Source organism: Oryzias latipes, chromosome 14, assembly GCF_053564925.1.
Source record: "Oryzias latipes strain Hd-rR chromosome 14, Olatipes_Hd-rR_3.1".
In the NCBI taxonomy this organism is placed as follows: domain Eukaryota; kingdom Metazoa; phylum Chordata; class Actinopteri; order Beloniformes; family Adrianichthyidae; genus Oryzias; species Oryzias latipes.
In genome coordinates, this window is record NC_136250.1 from 11,032,501 (window position 1) to 11,053,545 (window position 21,045).

General features: G+C 39.6%; 2 protein-coding genes across 5 annotated transcripts in view; both read left to right on the top strand.

Annotated features, from left to right (window-relative positions):
- Positions 1 to 10,805, top strand: part of ccna1 (cyclin A1) — a 36,663-nt gene extending 25,858 nt beyond the window's left edge. Inside the window, exons 1-9 of one of the 3 annotated variants that reach the window (XM_020708783.3) lie at positions 5,633 to 5,744; positions 7,656 to 7,814; positions 7,907 to 8,126; positions 8,198 to 8,310; positions 8,400 to 8,626; positions 9,853 to 10,057; positions 10,141 to 10,254; positions 10,349 to 10,482; positions 10,615 to 10,805. In XM_020708783.3, coding sequence (XP_020564442.1) covers positions 7,656 to 7,814; positions 7,907 to 8,126; positions 8,198 to 8,310; positions 8,400 to 8,626; positions 9,853 to 10,057; positions 10,141 to 10,254; positions 10,349 to 10,482; positions 10,615 to 10,678 — 1,236 coding nt within the window. In that variant the 5' untranslated portion in view covers positions 5,633 to 5,744 and the 3' untranslated portion in view covers positions 10,679 to 10,805. Of the gene's footprint in view, positions 1 to 5,632; positions 5,745 to 6,112; positions 6,398 to 7,655; positions 7,815 to 7,906; positions 8,127 to 8,197; positions 8,311 to 8,399; positions 8,627 to 9,852; positions 10,058 to 10,140; positions 10,255 to 10,348; positions 10,483 to 10,614 lie in introns of those variants that run through there. The other 2 variants (XM_020708782.2, XM_011483305.4) reach the window with 2 other exon arrangements.
- A 918-nt stretch (positions 10,806 to 11,723) lies between these two features.
- LOC101169382 (spartin) lies at positions 11,724 to 20,875 on the top strand. 2 transcript variants are annotated; one of them, XM_004076293.4, is made up of 8 exons: positions 11,724 to 11,861; positions 15,043 to 15,822; positions 16,363 to 16,551; positions 17,554 to 17,686; positions 19,187 to 19,381; positions 19,495 to 19,656; positions 19,755 to 19,845; positions 20,190 to 20,875. In XM_004076293.4, exons 2-8 carry the CDS (start codon positions 15,148 to 15,150, stop codon positions 20,362 to 20,364), a joined length of 1,620 nt encoding a protein of 539 aa, XP_004076341.1. In that variant the 5' UTR covers positions 11,724 to 11,861; positions 15,043 to 15,147; the 3' UTR covers positions 20,365 to 20,875. The 2 variants fall into 2 exon arrangements, with proteins under 2 accessions (XP_004076341.1, XP_078786902.1); XM_078930776.1 differs by having other exon boundaries at positions 20,237 to 20,416.
- Positions 20,876 to 21,045: the final 170 nt, after the last annotated feature.

Genomic DNA, 21,045 nt, shown 5'->3' on the forward strand with positions numbered 1-21,045 from the left:
GAAGCAGGAACCAGAAACGAAACCAGAAAAACTCCACAAAGAGCTGAAGTGAGGAGTTTAATCAGAACTCCCTTTTTGTTTCCTCCTGTCCAAACCTGCATTTATCTAATGATAGCCACAATGTTAATAACATACAACACCCCCCATTTTTAATTTTAGACCTTAATGTTTTTTTTTTTTATTTCCTTCCTTTGCAGCCCTTAGGGTTTAACAATGTTTTTTCACACCTGACTGGGCTGCATTAAATGAATCTGCACTCCACTGCACATAACTGTGAAAGCCGGCGGTTAACATTTGTTATTTTCCCTCCTACTATCTGTGTCCTTTTGTGCTGCGTTTGAAAGCAAATGGATTCCTGCTTAAGCCATATTTTATTTTCATTTCACCTGGTTCTCTTATCGGTGACGCACTGAAACAATCCCATGAAGCCTGTCGGAACTAAATGTTGTCCCGCTGGTTTGAAAAGTGATGATGAAAATCTCCCTGAACTCAGTCAGGCAGTTGTTCTGCAGGTAGAAGGATCGGGGGAAGGAGAACCCAGAACTCTTGGTCTGACCTTAACCTTCAGGAAGTCCTACTTAGCTAAGTGCTGCTTAGCGTATTTGTGCAAGCTAGTAGCTGCAACGTGTTGACAAGGACATTAAGATGTTGTCATGTAGAATAATTATTGACAGAGATTAAGAAATCACCAATAAAAGCTCCTTTAAGCATAACAGAAATAACAAAAGCAAAATGTTTAAATAAAATCTTTACCCTCTCAAATTATGTATTCTTATTATTGGTCCTTTCATTTTAATTGATCCTTCACTCTGCTGTTCTCATTTGCCATTCTTCCCAAAAAATAAAAATAAAAATAAATAAATACATAACAAATTAATAACAATAATAATAGTAATAAAATAGTCATAGATGTCACCCCCCTGCTCAGACTATGCAAGAAAAAAAAACTCATGCTGCAAAAACGACTGTATTTCTTCTGGACATTTCTACTTTAGTATTTTGCATACATGTAGTTTGTTCTCTCTGGGTGGGTGGAGTGCTCCTGCCCCAGGTGGAGGAGTTAAAGTATCTTGGGTTCTTGTTAACAAGTGAGGGTAGATCAGAGCGTGACAGGCGGATTGGAGTGGCGTCCATGGTTTTAAGGTTGCTGTGCCGGTCCGTTGTGGTGAAGAGAGAGCTGACTCAGAAAGTAAAACTCTCAATTTACCGGTTGATTTTTGTTCCAGTACTCACCTATGGTAATGAGCTCTGGGACATGACCAAAGAATGAGGTCCAGAATATAAGCAGCCAGGAGGAAGCTCACAGTAGAGCCGCTGCTCCTCCACATCAAGAAGAGCCAGTTGAAGTAGCTCAGGCATCTGGTCCGGATGCCTCCCGGACGTGTTGTTATGAGATTTGGTCATTCTATCATATCGAAAGCTTTTTGAGCATCCAGAGCCAGTAAAGCTGCCTTGTCTTCCTTCTCATAATTAACATTTAAGGATTCAAGGAGTTTTTATTGCCATTTTCAGTGAACAGAGCAGTTTCACAGACTAGGAATTTGCTGCGGTGCTGATGTGCCACATAAAACACTTAAGAATAAAAATAAACAACAGTAAGCAAAAAACTACACAAAGTTCAGAACAATAAATAGAAGTACAATAGTGCAAACAGAGGATGAAGAAGGTGCAGGTAATGGACTGGTAACTGGACATATAAGTGAAAAGTTTAAGGGGTGAGGAGTTCTGATGTCGTCAGGTTCTGGTCCGGATAGACCTTAGCCTCTTGCCCAAAGGGAGTGGTTCAAGTAATCCATGTCCAGGGTGAGAAGGGTCGGCTGCTATCCGACCTGCACGCCCCTGGGTTCTGGAGACGTATAGGTCCTGGAGAGATGGATGGCTGCAGCCAATCACCTTCTCAGCTGAGCGCACAATACGCTGCAGTCTGTTTAAGTCCCTGGTTGTGGCTCCAGCGTACCACACAGTGATGGAGGAGGTGATGATTGATTTTATGATGGCCGTGTTTAACTGCACCATCATCTGGGCCGGCAGCCTGGCTTTCTTCAACTGCTGCAGGAAGTACATCCTCTCCTGGGCCTTTTTGAGCAGAGAGCTGATGGACGTCTACCACTTGAGGTCCTGAGTGATGGTGGTGCCGAGGAAACGGACAGAGTCCACTATGGTGATGGGAGAGTCTGTCAGGATGAGAGGGGGTGAGGGGGCTGTGACTTTCCTGAAGTCTACGATCATGTCCAATGTCTTCTAAACATACATTATGTTTAGGATTTTATGGACATTGCAAAAGGAAAATCTACCTGGAAGAAAGCCAGTTTGGTCTGGGTGTATGATACTTTCTACATTCTTAGCAATATGATTTGCTAAAACCTTTGTTATGATTTTCAGGTTGTAGTTTAACAGTGCCATGAGCCTGTAGCTGCCTGGATTAGTCTAATCTTTGTCTCTTTTTTTATAGGACACAGGTAAGCATCATTTCGAGAGGGCGGAAGCTTTCTGTTCGTAAAACTATTTTTAACCATTTTAAGCAAAGGGGGTGCCAAAACATCCTGAAAAGCCTTGAAGAATTCTGGACCACACCCATCTGGACCCTGTGCCTTGCAGTTGGGGAAGGATTTATAACTTCTTGCAGCTCAGAAAGGGTGAAGTATAGTCCAAATGTTCTGTTATGGTTCCATAAAGTTCTGAAAAGTTGAATTTATCTGAAAAAGATCATAATCATCCTGTGTTGATACTGACTTCTTGGTTCTTTTGTAATCAGACACGGGTTATGTTTGACACATTCCTGAAATGTTTCGAAGAACACCTCCCGTCTTTGGCCGACTCGCCATCCAATGGTTGCGTGTGACGCATATGAAAACAGTTGATAGTGACTGAAGCGGAGTCACCTGTCAAACTTTGACGGGCAACTCGGCCCCAACCCGAATCCGCGTTCACTGTCTCGCAAAGGTGCTTTGGCAGAGATTTTTACACCTGATGCCCTTCCTGGCACAACCCTGTATTTTATCTGGGCCGGGGACTGGCACAGGGAAAACAAAACTTTGGCCCTCTTGTGGCTATATAGTTGGGGGGGTGGCGCGAAGGGTCTTGCCTAAGGACCCAAACTGGATGAAGCTCATTGTGGCCCCATAATCACTAGTAAAAAGGAAGTTTTCTGTTGCTTCACTCTTGCAGAATTATTTTGTATTTTCTGCTGATTTATTTTCAAAAGTGTACGAAACAGATCCATCCTGAGGTGGAGATCCTCCTGATGCTGCAGCAGCTAACAGGTGATGCTGAAGCTATGAGTGAATCCGGTCTTCTATTCTATTTTATAGTAGCCTCATGATTTCCTTTTTTTTTTTTTTTGTCTGTCACTGGTGATGCATCACGCTAATGAAATGGCCACAGCTCCATGCTATCTGTCAGGAGCAATCTACATCTGCTTCAGGCCAGAGCGGAAATGAGAGGGAGGGATGCAGCGACAGAGGAAGACTGAGAGACGTTTGCCCCGGCAGGGTGTCGGCTTTGTTTCTTTGTGTGTCTGTCTTCCTTCAGCGCATCATGAGCATTGACTTTATTTTGACATATCTGCTGGAGCAAAAAAGACAGGGTCTTTATGGAATGAAGTTTGTTTGCATCTATTATGTCAGGGAAAAATCTCCTCCACCTTTACACATTTAGCGATATTACATATGTCATGTATCATATTTTATTGACTTAGTTTAGTTTTTATATAATTTATTTAAAAACTCAATTGCATACCAACATAAATTCCATTTTCTATGCTATATTTAAATTTATTTTTATGATAAAGACAACAGTCTTATTGACATTTGCATTAAAAAATCCTAACGCTTAATACGTGAGGTCCCATTGATAAAAGTCCCAAATTTCATAAAAAAAAATTGTTTTAATCAATTTCTTTATTACTTTTATTTATACAAATCAACAAAAACAAACTATTTTGGACAAGTTCTAATACAGGGGAAATGAAAGAGAACAGAAAGACTATAGCTGATATGTATGTTTGTATTCTGTTTAGAATGGCCCAGAATATCCTTAAGTGGCATATTTTGTCTTATTTTTAAATTCAGTACCAGGAATTAAGCATCAAGGTTCATTTCTTGTGTTTTTGAAGCCGTTCTGTTTTAACTAAATTTCTTGAGGTGATTTGTGATTTGTTTTCTTTAATTGATTGTTTTAGATTGTTCCATGTTCCATTGAAACAAATATTTTCCCTGTTTTTGTTCTGAGTTTTTCTAAATAATTAATGCTGGAAAAGTTTTTTTTTCTGTATGTTGTTAATGCATTCAATAAATTGCAAAAATACACATTACACACACACCCACCCCTATAGATAATATATATGTATAACGCTTTTTATGGCTCACTGTTGTCGGAAAAGCATTATGAATGACGGTTGGCTGAAGGTTCAAGAAGCTGCTTGAAGGCAAAAAGCTGCAAATTGGGCTCCCAAATCCATAGCTGCTCCACTGGAGCCACTCTGCAGCAGCAGGAGACTGGCAAGTCTGCAGCATATCTGCCTGCACTTATCCACCTCAAGTATGGATGCAGCTCTTGCAATTCTAGTTAAGATGTTAATTATGTTTCCCCAGGCGTTTAAGCGTTTGCTTGCAGTCAAAACCTGATGGGAGTCTCTTTGATCTTGAGTAATTTTGGGCATTTCACTGTTTTGCACCATCTCCTTTTTCTCAGAGTGCAAAAGCTCACGAAAGATTTGTAACTTTACTTTTTATTTTAATTGGGTCACCAAACTGTGACGATAGTTATGACTAGTTTTCTTTTTTAGGGGTGTCTGTTCACAGTTGTTCAGGAGAAAGCCTGCCCCCTGGTGGACATTTAGAAACGTCAGGCTTCACCTGTTCCCCCGCAGTTTGCTTGAACTCTTTTTCAGCTTGTTTTAGTTTTTAGAGCCCTTCAATGCAATATAATTGTATATTAATTTTTTTGCAAACCCCTATGGTCTTTTTCTATTATAAGGAGGTTTTTGAGCTCATGGTTTCTGTTTAAACATTAGACGGTGGATGTATATTGTGCATAGCTGCCTTAATGGAATTCCAGTTTTGTGTCACAAAAAATATGAATACACTGATATAGTCAGAAAAAAATCATCATCAGTGGAAATAAAAGAAATTGAGATCATTTCTCAATGAATCAATTGAAAAGTTGTATAGTATTTTAAAAAAATAGATATTCAAACAACCATATGAGCGTGGGGCAAAAAAAATGCATCGAATGAAGAATGAAGAGAAAAACTATTCTTTGCATATTAGCAGTGCTATAGTACTTTAATCACAACCATTTTTAAGAACTGTAAGCGTGGGTTTTTTGTTGTTTGACTATTGATATTTACAATGTTCATTTTATGGCTAACTCAAAACAACTGAAATCAAAGGGAAAATTTAAGACAAAAAATGAGGCATGTTACATTTAACAGTTTAATATAACTCAAAATGTTGATTATATTAACACTTTTTTTAAATTTTGAATACCAGCATTTAATAATTATGAGCCGTAGAAAGTGCAATAATCAGAATCTTTGCTCTTTTATTCTATTACAAAGTCAGGCAGCATAAAAAAATAAAAACTTCCCTGTCAATATCAAGATCCTATTTTCATGTCAAACCGTTTAAGCCTGGAACGTAAGACCATCCCACTGCTAAAGGCATGACTGTCCATGACGGAAAAATACCAGCCCTTCATAACAAATGACAGCAAATTTGCTCATGTAGCATAATCTAAACCTGGTGAGTATTTAAAAACACAAAGGACTTGACAGAAAAAAAAGCTTAATGTATTGAGACATTCTTGTTCATCCACTGAAGCAGCAAAAGTAAACAGGTTAATTTTTAGTCTTTTTACGTGTTGTTTTGTGTGAAACTAATGAAACTATTTTAAAGTCGAAATTAAAAGAATAATACCTAATTTAATTATATTGATTAAATTAAATAAAAGAACAATTTCAATATTTAGGTAATTTAATTATGTAATTTAAAAAATAAAATAAAATTATTGATTAAAAAGAATTCAAGATATTTAAAAAAACGTAACATTAAACGTACTATTGTTTACTTTATTGCATGTTATTTATACTGTTCTGTATTGAGAGATTTTTATTGTATAATAAAACCGTGAGCTGTTGTCTGTGACAACTTCCGTTGTAGAGCGTAAACATCCATAACGGTTTATTGATAACAACAGCGAGTCAAGCTGGTTAGAGATCAGGTAGACTTAGAGAAAAAATCTTGCATTTATTTAGTAGAAAAAAAGAAAAGAAAAGAAAAGAAAAGGTAGCGAGAAGGTCTCTGTTCGTCTCATCCGGTGGTAAAAATAAGTCTTTGGTTGGGGGGGCAGAGGAGAGGAATGCCGGACTTTCCGGTGAATTTTTAACGTGATGACGGTAAGTTTAATTGGGACCACATGTAAATTAATTATCTGGGTCTTTTACTCTGAAAAATGTCTCTCCTATTTCTGTTGAGTTTTTGTTTCCCGCCCCCATATCTCCAATAAGCTTATCATTAAGTTGTATGCAGTGAACCTTTGTGTATTTCTGTAACCATGGCAACAGGCTTCTGATCGTTTTTGTGTCTGCTAATATCAATAAGGAAGTTTGAAGCCTATTTCAAACCTATTTTAGTGCGTATTTATTTTATGCATCCACATTTTTCTATGCTTTTATTTTTAAATTTGCACTTATTATCTAGTACTTCTAATTTATTCACCAATTAACAAATTAACAAAGCCTAATCAACTCTTTTTATAGTTTCACAACAGCATATTGTTTGTTATTGGAATTTTTAGATGGTTTGAAACTTTTTGTGTTGTTATAGACAGAAGTCTTTTTTTTAATTTTTTATCACCGATGTCTACTAAATGAAAACTTGAACAAATGCATTTGCAGTTTTTTCTCCATGGTTACAAATAGAGTTCTAAGAATTCATTTGAACAACGGTTTGATTCATATCATAATTTGTGGTTGCTGATACGCTTTGTAATGGATATTTGTTCATTTTGAACGATCTGATTCACTGTCCTATAATGGATCAAGGACGTCTTTATCCAAAGATTTAACCAGTGTGACTCAGAGATAAATACCTGGCACTGAACAGTGCAGGTAAAGCTTTCCAGATAACTTGTATTTCTTGCAAGATAATCAAGTATAAATTAAATGTGTGACCAAGAAAAACAAGAACCGTAAACAAGAAATAATGGCAAATCCATTCACACTTTAGTTTTATAAACTTCAGCCCATTGTTGTTTTTCCACATCAAAATAATCCAAAGGGAACATTATTAGAACGTTCCACCAAACTCTATGGTCACATGACTTTGCAAAATTCAAAGTGTTTCCACACATTGGACTGGAATGATGGTTTGATCATTTTTGCTGTCATGTGTGTTGTTTGCTGTGATGGAACTTGGTCGTTTTTAAACCTACCATGTCTCTATCCAAATGGCATTTTACATTACAGACTATGATCAATTTTTTTCATTTTGAAACCATTTTTTTTTACGGTAAATGTTGTTTCAATTAACATCTTGCCTCAGACAGATCAATCTGGTTGGAATATAAGGAAGATAAATCAATTCATTGATTAATGTTACAGTCCTTGTTGCAGTTTGTGCAGCTCTCTTGTTACTCCTCCTTCTGGTTTAAAGATGAACTTCAGCAGCGGTGCCCACTATGGAAGTCCTGCTCACAAAGAAAACCTCCCTCCTTCCACAAAGCGGAATTCATTCCAGCACCAGAGAAGCAAACCGCGCACAGTTCTTGGTGTTGTGTCAGAAAATGAGCTTCGTGGTCGATCCTTCGGTCAGGTGGGTGACACACAGACGGTGTTGCCGGCTGATGATTGAATTCAATCTTCCCTTTTTAAAATATCCACATGTTCCTTGACCGTCCTCTGCAGGGAAGCCAATATTCCAGACACAGTTCAGTCTCGGACAACTCCCAGTCCAATCTCCTTGGCTGTTTGTCCAGCTCCGGATGTGATGTGTACGTAGAAGAGGCCTGTGAAGTGGTTCTTGCAGCTTCTGGTCGGGAGCTGGTTTCAGAGGATTCTGATTCCGAGGACAATGCCCTGCAGAATCAGAATCAGTCCATGCGGCTGCTGCTTGAGCTTAATTCTAGTGAGTTTTTGTTAAACACCACACACATTTTTCTTTAGAAATGCCTCAGTGTTTGTTTCCTTTTGGTGCAGGTTCACGTCTGGATGCTTCATGTCAGTCTGAACATGAGGATTCCCAGTTGCCGGGGGAAACATTCTGTGCAGAGTATGCAGATGATATCTATCGCAACCTGAAGGAGAAAGAAGTGAGATTATTTTAATGCATAGCTTGCATTCTGGAGCTTCAACTTCATGTTTATGTTTTTGCTGCTCACTGTTTTGATTGGAATTTTAGAAAAAGTTCCTAGCAAGGAAAGGTTACTTGGAGAGACACACAGAGATCACCAGTGGGATGCGGGTCGTCCTGGTGGATTGGCTGGTGGAGGTTTCTCAGGAGTACATGCTGAGTTCAGAAACTCTGTACCTCGCTGTCAACTATGTGGACCGTTTTCTGTCCTGCACAACAAACGTGAAACGGAACAAGCTGCAGCTGGTTGGAACAGCCTCATTGCTGATTGCTGCGTAAGAAAACCCCCCTTCGAACAGTTAGATTAAAGTCCCACTCGGATCACCTTACCATCTGTTGTGAAAGCGTTCCCACTGGTCGTTTTTTAGCCAAAATCCAAAAACCTGTGTTTTCTTTTTTTTTGCTTTGGACATAGTTTCTGCAAAGAGGCAGTAGTTCATTAGAAATTGGCCTGAGTTGTGGATGGGACCCCGCCCCCACCTCTCCCACTAGCTTACAGCGCCCAACCAAACATTACTGGTGCAATAAAAAATGGCGAACAATATTGGGACCATCCAGCTGTACAGTTCTGAGCCAGACGTACATGGATCTAGTCATCTACAAGTGGATGCATCAGAATGGAGCGGAGCAGGAAGCTTGTGGCCCACACAGCGTATTTTCACAAATATGATCTTTTTCAAACAGAATTTTTTCTGTTCCTTAGTCATAACAATTCGAATCAAGAAATGCTGAGAAATTCAGTTTTAAGCTTAATTTTCTTAAAGGGTCCATACCATGCCAAGTACATTTTTTGAGCTTTTTAGTGTATTATAATGTTCATTCCTCATGAAAAGAAACCCCAAAGCATTTTTTTTGATCCGGTCACGCATTTCTGAGTATTCCTCTAAAAACCTGCGCTTTGAGCACCAGCCCCTCCCAACCCATCAAAACGAGCAGGTTCTCACATTGTGACATAGACCAATGAGAACTGCCCCTTCAGGGAAGAGTCTGCACTGCCATCACCGCTCCCAGGCAAACGCACACACCCACTTTCTCTGTGGAACTAGCAGTGTTTGGCCAAAAAAATTGATGTGCACTATATGCACACAAATCTTTTTCGAAAGTTAGGATGTCATTTGTTTTCGTGGGCGAGACACAGACACGCTGCTCTAGATTGACGTCATGAAATAGGCGGCACCCATAAGGAGCAAAAGCCGGTGCTTCAGAGATCAAGTGTTTTATTTTCATGTTGGAAAAGAGATCAGGAAAATGACTAATCAATTTCTTTTGTGTGCCAAAGGTAAAACATTGTCATATGCACGGCTATAGTTATAAAAGGCTTAATAATAGCATGGTATAGGCTCTTTAATATATGCGCTCCATCATCAGAAAAATGGCACCAGAACATGTTAAAAACAGCATTTTCATCAGAGTGGGTCTTTAAGGCTTTTTCTTTTGCCTTCCCATCTTGTACTTGAAGGTTTAAAAGTTTAAATGACTCTGCTTACTTGTCATTATGCAGAAAGTACGAAGAGATTACTCCGCCTGAGCTGAATGAGTTTGTGTACATCACAGACAGCACCTACTCTCAGAAACAGCTGCTTCACATGGAGGATCTTTTGCTCAGGGTTCTGGCTTTCAAGCTGGCAGCGCCCACTCCTCACCTGTTCCTTCGCCTTTTTCTCTCTGTTCATTCTTCATGTGCAAAGACGGAGAACCTTGCCTTGGTGAGCATTAGAAGACCATAAATTCTCCTGAGGACTTATTCGTGTTCATATTTTAAGGGGAAATGTTGTTTTTCTGCCTGTAGTATATAGCAGAGTTAAGCCTGTTGGAAATGAATCCCTTCCTGCAGTATACTCCATCACTGTTGGCAGCTGGAGCCTACAGTCTAGCCTGCTACACCATACACAAAGTTCTCTGGGTATGTTTGTCAGGATAAGATTTTTGAGGGCTAAACAACATTCTCCTCTATCAAAATACTAAATAAATTCCGTTTTCATCTACTTCTATCTCAGCCCGATGCTTTAGCTGTTTATACTGGATACACTGTGGCAGAAATAATGCCCTGCTTGACCCATCTACACAAGCTGCATGTCAGCGCGGAGAGCCGCCCGCATCAGGCCATCAGGGACAAGTTCAAAAGTCCAAAGTAAGTTTGAAGCATCAAGTTTTTTGTTGATTGATTTGACTCCAAACCTGATTGTTTGCAGAAATGAAATAGTTCTTTAAGTCTCCTGCTTCAACCCGTCTGACGGGATATCATCTGTGCGTGCATCAACAGGTTTCGTTGTGTTTCATGGATCGCTCCACTAGAGGGTTTGCCTATTTTAGGGACTTCACCATAAACCTGTTCCTCCACACAACCACGCAGCAAAACTACTTCATCCATGCAAAGTCTGTAGATAATTGATCGTCTCAATTTTTTTTCCCCTAATCTTGAATGTTATGAATAATAAAATGCACTACAGCTTATAAGCCTCAGTATTTTTTCAAAAAGTGTTCTGTGCACCATAAACTGTGTATGCTGGGCTTTATACTATTGTAAAAATAATGTTAGTTATGTTTACTTTTTTTGATTTAATGGCAAATACTTATCTTAGAAACGCACAGAAATGCCCCTTTTTAGAAAATGTGTGCTTGAAATTTAATGTGCTATTAGATATTATGACTTAAACTGTTTTTATATTTATTTTTATTCCTTTTAAAGGGGCGTGTTCAAAATAATGCACTGCACAAACTGAATCTCAAGAAAGTAAAAAGACTCTTGTTTTTAAGAAGAATTCTCTAATTTCATGTTTTGCAAGTAAAATAATTTAATCAAGAAATTGTTTTAATTACAAAGTATCGGTAATCTTAGTTTACGAAAACCCCTCAGCGATTAACATTTGTTTTCTTAAAATTCTTGGAAAAAACATTTCTCGTCCCCCACTAACATTTTTTTGTACTTATTTAAAGAAAAGAAAAAATCGAATTTTAAGAATTATCGTCTCATTTCAACAGGCCCTGTTTTTGCAAAGTACATGGGGTTTATGAACACAAATTATGGTTTTATCTCAAGATAACAACAAAAACAATCATGTTGACTATTGAAATTCCAAAACAACTCATTAAAACTCATCTTGAGTCTGATCTCTTAGGTTTTTTTTTTTATATCAGACATGGTTGTGTTTTTTCATATACTTGACGTGTTTCGACGGACGTCAGGTATGCGAAAAAACACAGCTGTGTCTGAAATAAAAGAAGTTTAGAAATCAATCAACAATACAGACACTAGGAACTTTATTGAACTCATCTTAAGTCTGCTTCAAGACAACTATGAAGAGTAAAGTAAATAGTTGTCTAACAGGAAACATAACAATTGTCGTCTACAGGAAAAAGTCTGATGAAATTCCTTGAGCATTTTCTGGGAACTCTGCAAGATCAGAAAATAGATTAAGATTCTCCTATGCCCTCCAATGACGTATGTAGTTCTTTAAATTGTCCTTTTGTGCAGTGTTCATCTCTCTGTCTGGTTCATCACCTTTACAGGTAAGTTGTGCTTCTCTCTCTGTCTCTGCTTGTTTTTCAAATTAACCTGCAAGTTCGAGTTTATTTCTTTTATTTATCTCTTTATATATATATATATATATATATATATATATATATATATATATATATATATATATATATATATATATATATATATATATATATATATATATATATATATATATATATATATATATATATATATTTGTACGAATTAGAGGCCTAAGTTTCAAAACGCAAAGGGGGGTCTAAGGGCAGGGATGTCCAGTTTGGCCTAGTCAGTTTGTTAGTTCAATTTAATATTTTCCTATTGAATTCTATGTATTCATGATCCTTTTGATTTTATGTTTACCTTTTTAATTACCTATACGAAAGCCCATTGAGACGACTGTTGTTGTGAATTTGGGCTATGCAAATAAAATTGAATTGAATTGAATTGAAAACTGTTTTTGCTGCTAACCCCACCTAACCCCTTCATGTCTTTTTTTTTAACTTGCCCTGTCCATCAGCTAAGCAAACAGATAAGAGCTGAAGGCTTCTTTTAGTGGACATATTTTACTGTTAAAACATGGAGTTATGAATCTTATGACACACGAGGTGTTTACCTGTATAAACCTTTTTTGTAATTTAGGCTACAATGTATTTACATTGATTACATTTGGACTGGACGGAAAAGAATAGGAGGGAAGAAAAGAGAAAAGGATGTTGGGGGGGTAGAAGGATAAGTATAGAGTGGGGGGGGGGGGTAAAACCATAAAGCATCATAAATCCTAAATAAATCTCCAAAGCAATCATTACTGTCAGGGGTAAAAATCTAAAGGATGGGGCCTATCCACACATGCACTCAAGTGTTACAAACATGCCTGTTGGCTCCAAAAATCTTACAAACATGTCAACATGAACTTTATACAACTACTGTTCCCACACGCATTCAGACTAACACATGTAAAACATGTATTTTTGCAAACTATTTTTGCAAAGTTGAGCTGACATCTGTGCTTGAGTGAGTGTTCATGTTCTGCTGGAGGTGGATGTTGGAATTACAAAAAAAAGAGGGACATGTCCGGTCATCCCCACACCAAGACCTCCACAGAAGAACCAGTGGCAGCCAGAACCCCCAACACCCTCACGGTATAGCAGAGAGATGAAAACCGCCCACCGGGCAATCACTTCAGGGGTGGGGCCCCTGGTCTGGGTGGGCCTGGCCCCCTTGCTGGGGGAGGGGGGGGGGGGGGGGATAGCTGTTTGACCACCGGGGGACAGTCTACCAGCTGTCCCCAACTTACCCCCTTCCTCATATAGCCTCATATTAGGGTGAGGGGGTGGGGGGCTTAGCCTGCGATGGGCCTTTGGGGGGGGGTTACTAGGCAGTGGCCCCCCTCCTATGGTTGCCGTATGGAGCGGGCCCCCCCTCTTTCGGTTTTATTTGCACCTTAGACATTTAGGGCCCTTGGTAGGGGGGGTGCTTGGACATCACTGCCAGCAAGCAGCAGATGTCCTCCTAGCACCCTACCCGCCAATTTTAACCGCACCTTAGACATTTAGGGCCCCTTGGTGGGGAGGGTGAGGGGACGTCACTGTGAGTAATCAGGAGATGTCCCCTTAGTGCCCTACCCGCCAATTTTAACTGCACCGCCCTTAGTACACAGACCCCTCCCCCCTCAATATATACATCCCAACATAAACACACACACATGCACACACACACCCTCTCAAACACACATACACGCACACACATTTGTTCCCCTACCTCTTCCCTGGTGGGGGGTACGGGCCCCTTTGCAACGGCGGCCGTGTCCCCGGGGTGCCGGCTTCCTGGGCCCGGCGGTGCTCTCTCCGCGCGGTGGGGGGGTTCACATTACATCTGAGCCGGGGGTGTTCGTGTCCCTGGGGGGTGGGTTCTAGTCCCTGCTCCTGAGCGCTGGGCCCCGCCAAATTTCCAACTGTGGCCGAGCCTGGTCGGGCCATATTTACAACACCCCTTGTGGGCCCTCTTTTTTTTCCCCGGGGTTCCCCCTCCTGGGCGGGGGCGGCGGGCCCCTGCCTTGCTCCTACCTGGACCAACCGTGGGCCGGGTGGATGGCTGCCTGGAGTGAGGAGCGGGTCTCCCTTGGGGGGTCCTGGCTCGTACCTGGGGTTGGGGCGGGGGGATGCCCGGAACTCCTGGGTGGTGGTGGGGTGCTCGTCCGGGGCTGTGGGCGTCCTTCTCCGGTGGGGCCCTGCGTTGGGCGCTCCCGGCGCGACGGGGGGGCTGCTCTCCTGGTTGGGCTGGGGCGGCGCTCTTTTTCCCTCCGTGCCTCCCTGCTCTCTGGCTCCGGGGGCCTTGCGGCGGTCCTGCTGGCCCTGGCCTGGGTGGCGGGCTTGGACGCCCGGGCGGCGGTTGTTCCCTGCCGGTTCCCATGTGGCGTTGGGGGGATTCCGGCTGCCGCTGCTGCTGCGGTGGGGGTCTTGGGGTGGGGATGGTTGGGCACTCTCCCTCCTTCTTTTCACGTTCCACCATCCATTTTAGAAGAACATAAACACTCACCTGAGCACAGGTGTTAGCTCACCTTTGCACTAACAGTTTGCATGATTGAATGACTGAAATATTTCACACTAGTTGGTTTTAAGGCTTAAGAATGCGTGTGAACACTATCTGTTTTGTGTACATGTCGACACATGTACCCCCTCTCTCTAACGTCCCTCTCTCTTCTTCCCCTCTTTCCTTTTCCGTCCGGTCCAACACCAAAGATTTTCAAACATGATTGAAATTAATAAAGTTTGGCCTCAATTACAAAAGGGGTTTATTCAGACATACCTTTGGTTTGTCTGAAGATTAATAACCCCTCTTGTTAAAGTAAAATATGTCCGACACAAGAGGCCCTCAGCTCTCATCTGTGAAGAGAGAGAAGAGCCAAGAAAGAGCAGGTCCTAGGAGCATGCCCAATTTTTCATTTTATTTCCGGTTGCATAAAAAAGTTATTCTTCAATGTTTTTTTCCGTTCAAGGTGATGATAAATTAGGCAGAGGGCTGATTTAATAGTACGTTACAAATTTGCACCGGACGGCATGAAGGGGTTATAGTATTTTGGTAAACATATTTGTAAATGCATTACGTTATAATATTGATAAATGTTTTTCATTTCTTTATATACTTTTTGGACCAACACAAGTAAGTGTGTCTTCTCTCCATTGTGGTTAGATGCTGAAGAACCTGACAAAAGACCTGAGGTTCTGGTGTTCTCCAGGAGGAATATATCAAACCTTTTAGTCACATTGAGATCCCATCTGAAGTCAGGTAGCAGCCATGTCCAGGCTGCTGCAGGAAGGGTTGAAAGGCGTAATCAACACTGTGAACGACCAATTTTCTGCCCCTTTTGCCCCCCAGATGATGACAGGAATGCAGAATTGTTCCCCGGTAAAAAATGTTCCAGTGTTTAATACCAACTGTCAACCTTACCAGAACTCCTGCAACATGTATCAACCTTACCCTACTACCACCTACATCCAGGTGCCAGTTCCAAATGCAGCACCTCCTTATCCACATCCTTATCCTTATCCAGTTCCAAATGCAGCACCTCCTTATCCCTATCCTCCTCCTGCTTGTCCTCCTCCGTATTCATACCCTGTTGTACAATATACATACAAACCTCCTGCACCTGTAGCTGTTTTTGGAACTAAGGCTGTGAGTCCTCCTGCAGTTCAGCCCACAGTACTCGAACCAGTGCCTAAAAGCAGGCATTGCAGCCAGGCTTGTGTTCCTGCTGCAAAGGCTCCTGGGGCCGGAGAGCAGACCAAAGGAGAAGCAGCAGAAGAGGAAAATGGAAACGTGCTGCTTTCCATTTCCTCAGGCGTGCAGCTTTTCATTGTGGATGCTAAAGGCCAGGTCAGCTCTCCGTCTTCTCCAGGATACCTTCGCATCATCATCATCAGCAATCAGCAGCAAGACTCCACTGATACAAACCCTTTGGTTTTGTTAGATGTGAGTATTTGGAAATGCATGTTTGATGAAGATGAAGACTGTTTGGCTATGTTTTTGGGAATGACTTTCACAGTAAAACTACTGTCAGATTGCTTTTCTGTTGGATTAAAAACATGCAAACTGTAACCGTCATAATAGTGATTAAATATGGTTTTATCAAAAAAAAAATGCTGTAAAAATTAAATTTTACAGTTTGAATATTAGTTAAATTGGTTTTATCATTAGGTCTTTTGAATTTTTCAAAAAGATTTTGAAAGAAAAATTCAAATTTGGGGTAACCTCTCTCTAAATGTTACTCAATTTTGTGAAATAAGTCATCTTAAATAAAGGTGTCACGCTGTGTTACTTAAAGCAGCGCTATGTTACTAAGGCAGACCAAACAAAACCACTGCAATAAAAATCAAATCAAACTTTATTTATACCGCACCATTCATGTGCAGCATTTTACATAATAAAGCATTTTTTAACTTTAAAACCAAAAGCAAAACAAATTGACTCATTTTTTCATAAAAAACGTTTTCATCTCTGTGTGTTTCTCAGGTGTGTGACCTGTTGTACCCACTGACAAAAGACACTCCGGTGCTGCTGGCGACCTCTGGGATCTTCATGTTTCCTGACTCAGAGATCCCAGAGTCTTTTGTAGGTATTGTGCTGTCCTCTCAACTGCCTGCTGCTGAGCACGAGTTATTCAAGGAGCTCCTGTCACAGCTGGCCAACCTCAAGATCCAGGTCAGTCTTTCCTCATAAGGTTCAAAAAACTTTTTTTTACAAACCTGAATTGCATAAAAGTATTCTTCACTTTATGAAAGCATTCTGTTTTAAACCGTTTCATTTTTTAATAAAATTTCCGAATCAGTCTAAACAAAGCAGCTTACTTTCATTCATTCCTTTTGGAACCAGAGAAAAACATATATTACTTTCTTTATTTGCCAGAAGTGTTTTTTATTTTTTTATTTTATGAGCTGCTCATTCTGTATTGTTACCTGCAGTCCTGGAATGCACCAGTTGCACAAGTGCACAGAGCTCTTCCTATTTTTAAACTTTCAGTATCTGCAGTTACGTGTTTCACACAAAATAATATGGAACATGTTTGTGCATTTATGCTTAAAAGAAAGTAGCAGATTCAGTGAAACGTGTCCCACAAAGTCAATATATTCAGTTTTCCACTAATCTTTGAATTCGACATACATTCATTTATTTTAAAAAAAGATTTTATTTAATTTATTATTTAATTAGTATTCAGGAATTCATTTTTGTTTTACATCCTTTTGTTTACAGTACTTTAAAAATAGGCAGAACAGCATCGATTTTAGAGGCAATGTCAATACTTTATTGGCCCAATTCATCTTATTTTGTGCTTTTAAAACTGTATTTTTAAAATAAACACACATGTACACACCCACAACTCATCCTACAGTGAAACCATATAGAGACATGTTTACACTCCTCTCACCAAACAGGATTATTGGGCGTCTTCTGGTTAAGCTAAAGAATGAATGTGCAGAATGAAGTTGTTCTGAGAAATGGCATGTAGAGCAAAGGAACAGAGCCCCAGAGTTCCTTTCTTCACTTTAAACTGTTACAGTAATGTCCTGAAGCAATTTAAAGAGGAAAACGTTGGAATCTTGAGATTCGGGTTCTGACAAAAGGCCTCCTTGACAGTGATAGTGAAACTTAGTGCTATCTTCCATCTTACTGCATATAATTTAACTAACTATTGAACATTGACAGAGCCCAGACGACCATGGAGAAGAAAGCATCAACCTGAATGAAAAAGTTTCCCTCCCCTCCTGTAATGAGGACCTTAAGGAAAAACCACTGCGTCCCGAATGGAGCGAGAAGATGGGCAATGCAATTTTGTCAGGTAAGTCGAGGTAGAGGGAATAAAGATTTGTATGGATACAACATGTACACAAGCATACACAAGTTTCTGTAGTCACGGAAACAAGATGGATTTAGTGGAAATGAGAACACCAGCCTCAGGACAGGGGCATTACTTTCTGTATGAAAGCTGATGACAGCTGTTATTTAGGGAATCTTTTAGTTCTGTGCAGACAATACAGGAAGAAAAAGAAAATCAAACTCAGATTTTGCCTGTTTTGATTACAAATTTGCTTTGATGTTTGGGGAAAAAAGACTGGATCATCAGCATATTTCTTTAACTAAGATCTGTGTGTGAGAGTGCCTTACACATATTTACACTAGAGGGGTAAAAAAAACGTTTTTCGGAAGTGATACTGACATAACCAGGGTTTTGCAAAGTGAGGCTCTGGAGTGGCTCTTTTACCCCTGCATTGTGTCACTCTGGTTGAAGAAAAGTTCAGTGGTTTTTCATTTTAAAAAGTAAAATATGTTTCTGAACATAAGCCAAATTGAGCAGAACAAAACAAAAACATGAGTCAAACATTTTTAAACTCATTCACAAACAGTTGAAACATAGAATGGATCACTCCATGAGGCGTCTGACTATGGCAGCCATAATGCAACGACAGTCCATCAAGCAGTGCGGCTTTGTAGTTTACCAAAGTCGTATTGAAACATTTTGGTGGGTTTTTGAGTGCCATGTGCCACATTAAATTGTTTAGAGTACAACCCGATTTGATACAAAGGTACACAAAAGTGGTCTGTCTATTTAAAAAAAAATTGAGTGCATTAAATTTGATTAGTCGGATTTACAAATCAATGGCTGAGTTTTTTTTTAAACTGCGGACATTACACTAACGTGGTGTTTTTATTCTAGGAAATCATTCAAAGTTCTTTTTAAAAATTCAGAACTATTTCATATTTGTTAAAAAATGATATTCTATCTTTGTTTTATTCATGACAAATGAACAATAGTTCCATATTTTTATCATCATACTGTTGCACACTTGAAAAGATGACCTGGACAAATGTGTTTGTGTGTGTTTTTAAGTTAGCCTTTAGTGAGCAGCTGGAACACAAACAGCAATCAGTCAACTTCTGTCTCCGTGTCTCATTAAACAGGCTCAGTAGACGCTGCTGTTCTGGCCTGCTCCATATAGAAAATATCCCCCTTGTGGTGAGACATAAGAATTGCTGTACTTTCTTCAGTAAGCTAAGTGCTGTTCTATAATCATGAGCATCAGTGATTTTACAGATAAAAGATAACATACCGAAAAATATGGGGGTATGGGGAAAATTTGGCAACATTTATAAATTTTGCAACATTTATTCCTTACCCTTAGAATACTAAATAAATACAAAGCAGTGTGGTAAATTTCTAAAGGGTGAAGTGAGACTTAGGGGCTCTTACTGGGCTGTGGTCTGTGAGAAATTGACCCAAATGGCTCTTCAAGTGTTAAAGGTTGGAGACTCCTTGGATGAACATTAAATTTCTCTGTAGGATCCACAAAATTCAGTAAGGGTTTTGCAAAAAAGGCAAAGTCCACAAGCACGTCCATTCATAAACAAGGAGCCAAGATCCGAGACAACATTGAACCTGCAAAGACTCCAACAAAGGTCAGTCCCCACATCACCCAAGGTCTCAATGCGGCTGAAACAACCTCCCGTGGAGCTTTGGAAGTCAGTCGCTTCTTGGGTAAGAGAGTGAAAATTTCTAAAAGTTTGAATTTTGCATTTAAGTGATATACCAATTGAGATTTGGCTCTGACCTTTTGTTTTTTGTTGTGTTTCTGTGTGTTTTTTTGATAGTGGGTGGTATGAATGCAGTCTCAGGACAAGCAGGAAAATTGTTGGCCCCACAAGTCCAAAAGCACGGAGCCAAACTTGTACCTAAGACAATGAAGGACAGCCGCGATGGCCGTGCTTCCAATGCTGATGGTGCTAAGTTTGTAGCGGTCAACAGTGCAAAAGGTACGTGCAGAAGATCGGGACATAAGCATTTCGACAATATACACCATTTTTAGTTTTTTTCTAAGAATTTTTTTTCCTTAAATTGCTTTTTATTGTAGGTTTCTCTGCTGTTTGGACCAATTTGAAGACAGGAGCAAAAGATGTTTGCAAAAGTGTTGCAACTGAGACTGTTGCAACTGTAGAATACAAGTAAGTCTCTGATGTGCCATGCTTTTTTTTGCTGATTTATGATTATGGCTTCTTATTCTTTTTGTTGTCTGTTTCTAAATGTCTTTGCTCATTTTAGAAAGCAATGAAAGATGGTTCTGTATAAAGTTGTATGTGTAGTAACTAGAAGTGGAGCTTGAGATATATTTAATTACCTTCATTAATATTTCTGTTATGCTATTTCTTTAATTTACATATTTATTGAGATTTATTACATACAAGTCACAAGATATCAATATGATCTTTGTCGTTCTCCAACATTTTATGTCTCTAGTCTTTAATTTTCCTTTGCTCTCATTTTCCTAAATGTCTAATTTTTAATCAAGGTATGGTGAAGATGCAGGACAAGCGACAGACACGGCTCTTAAAACAGTGGGAAATGCTGGCTTGGCTGCATACAACTTTGACCGTCTATCCATAGGAAGACTAATGTTATCTACCGCTATGAGCACAGCTGAGGAAATGGTTGACGAAAACGACAGACAGCCGACAGGAAGCTGAAGGAAGGGTGCTCCACAGACAGTATGCACATGTGCAATGGGCCAGGAGAAAGGTGGAGAAGGAGCAACACAACATCTATGAAATGAGAAGAAGCAGAAGCAAAATGTGGAGCATCAAGCTGTGGATGATGACACAAAAAAGCTCTGTTCTACAAATGTTTTTATCAATGAAATGAATGTCTAACATTAGTTATCTAATGGGGCATCTGTGTCCATCAAACACTCAGAATACCATGCCTGTCATCTGTTTTGTTATTTAAGGTTACTCATTTAACAAGATTTTTTTAACTGTACTATGTAAATTTAGTACCAATGTAGTATCCACAGTATTTCTGAAAAATTGGTCAATCAGTTGCTACTCTGGTGGCAAAAATGATGCATCTTGGTGATGCTTTTGAAAACTTCTCATGTGTTGCATCTTTTCAAAGATGTTATAAATGTTTCATATTTTACTGTCACTTATTTGTTCTGCTAGTGAAAAAATAAATAAAAGATCAGCCTTTTTAAATGTGTATATCACAACCAATCAAGTTTATGGCTCCTAGCTTGTTGTAATGGCTTCAAGTCAACTAATTTTTAAAACTTTTTTCTTTAGATACAGACTCAATTCAATGGGCCTTTTGTGAGAAACATTAGTGACATCAAAACAGTGATAAAATCATAAATCTGTACAATTGTAATT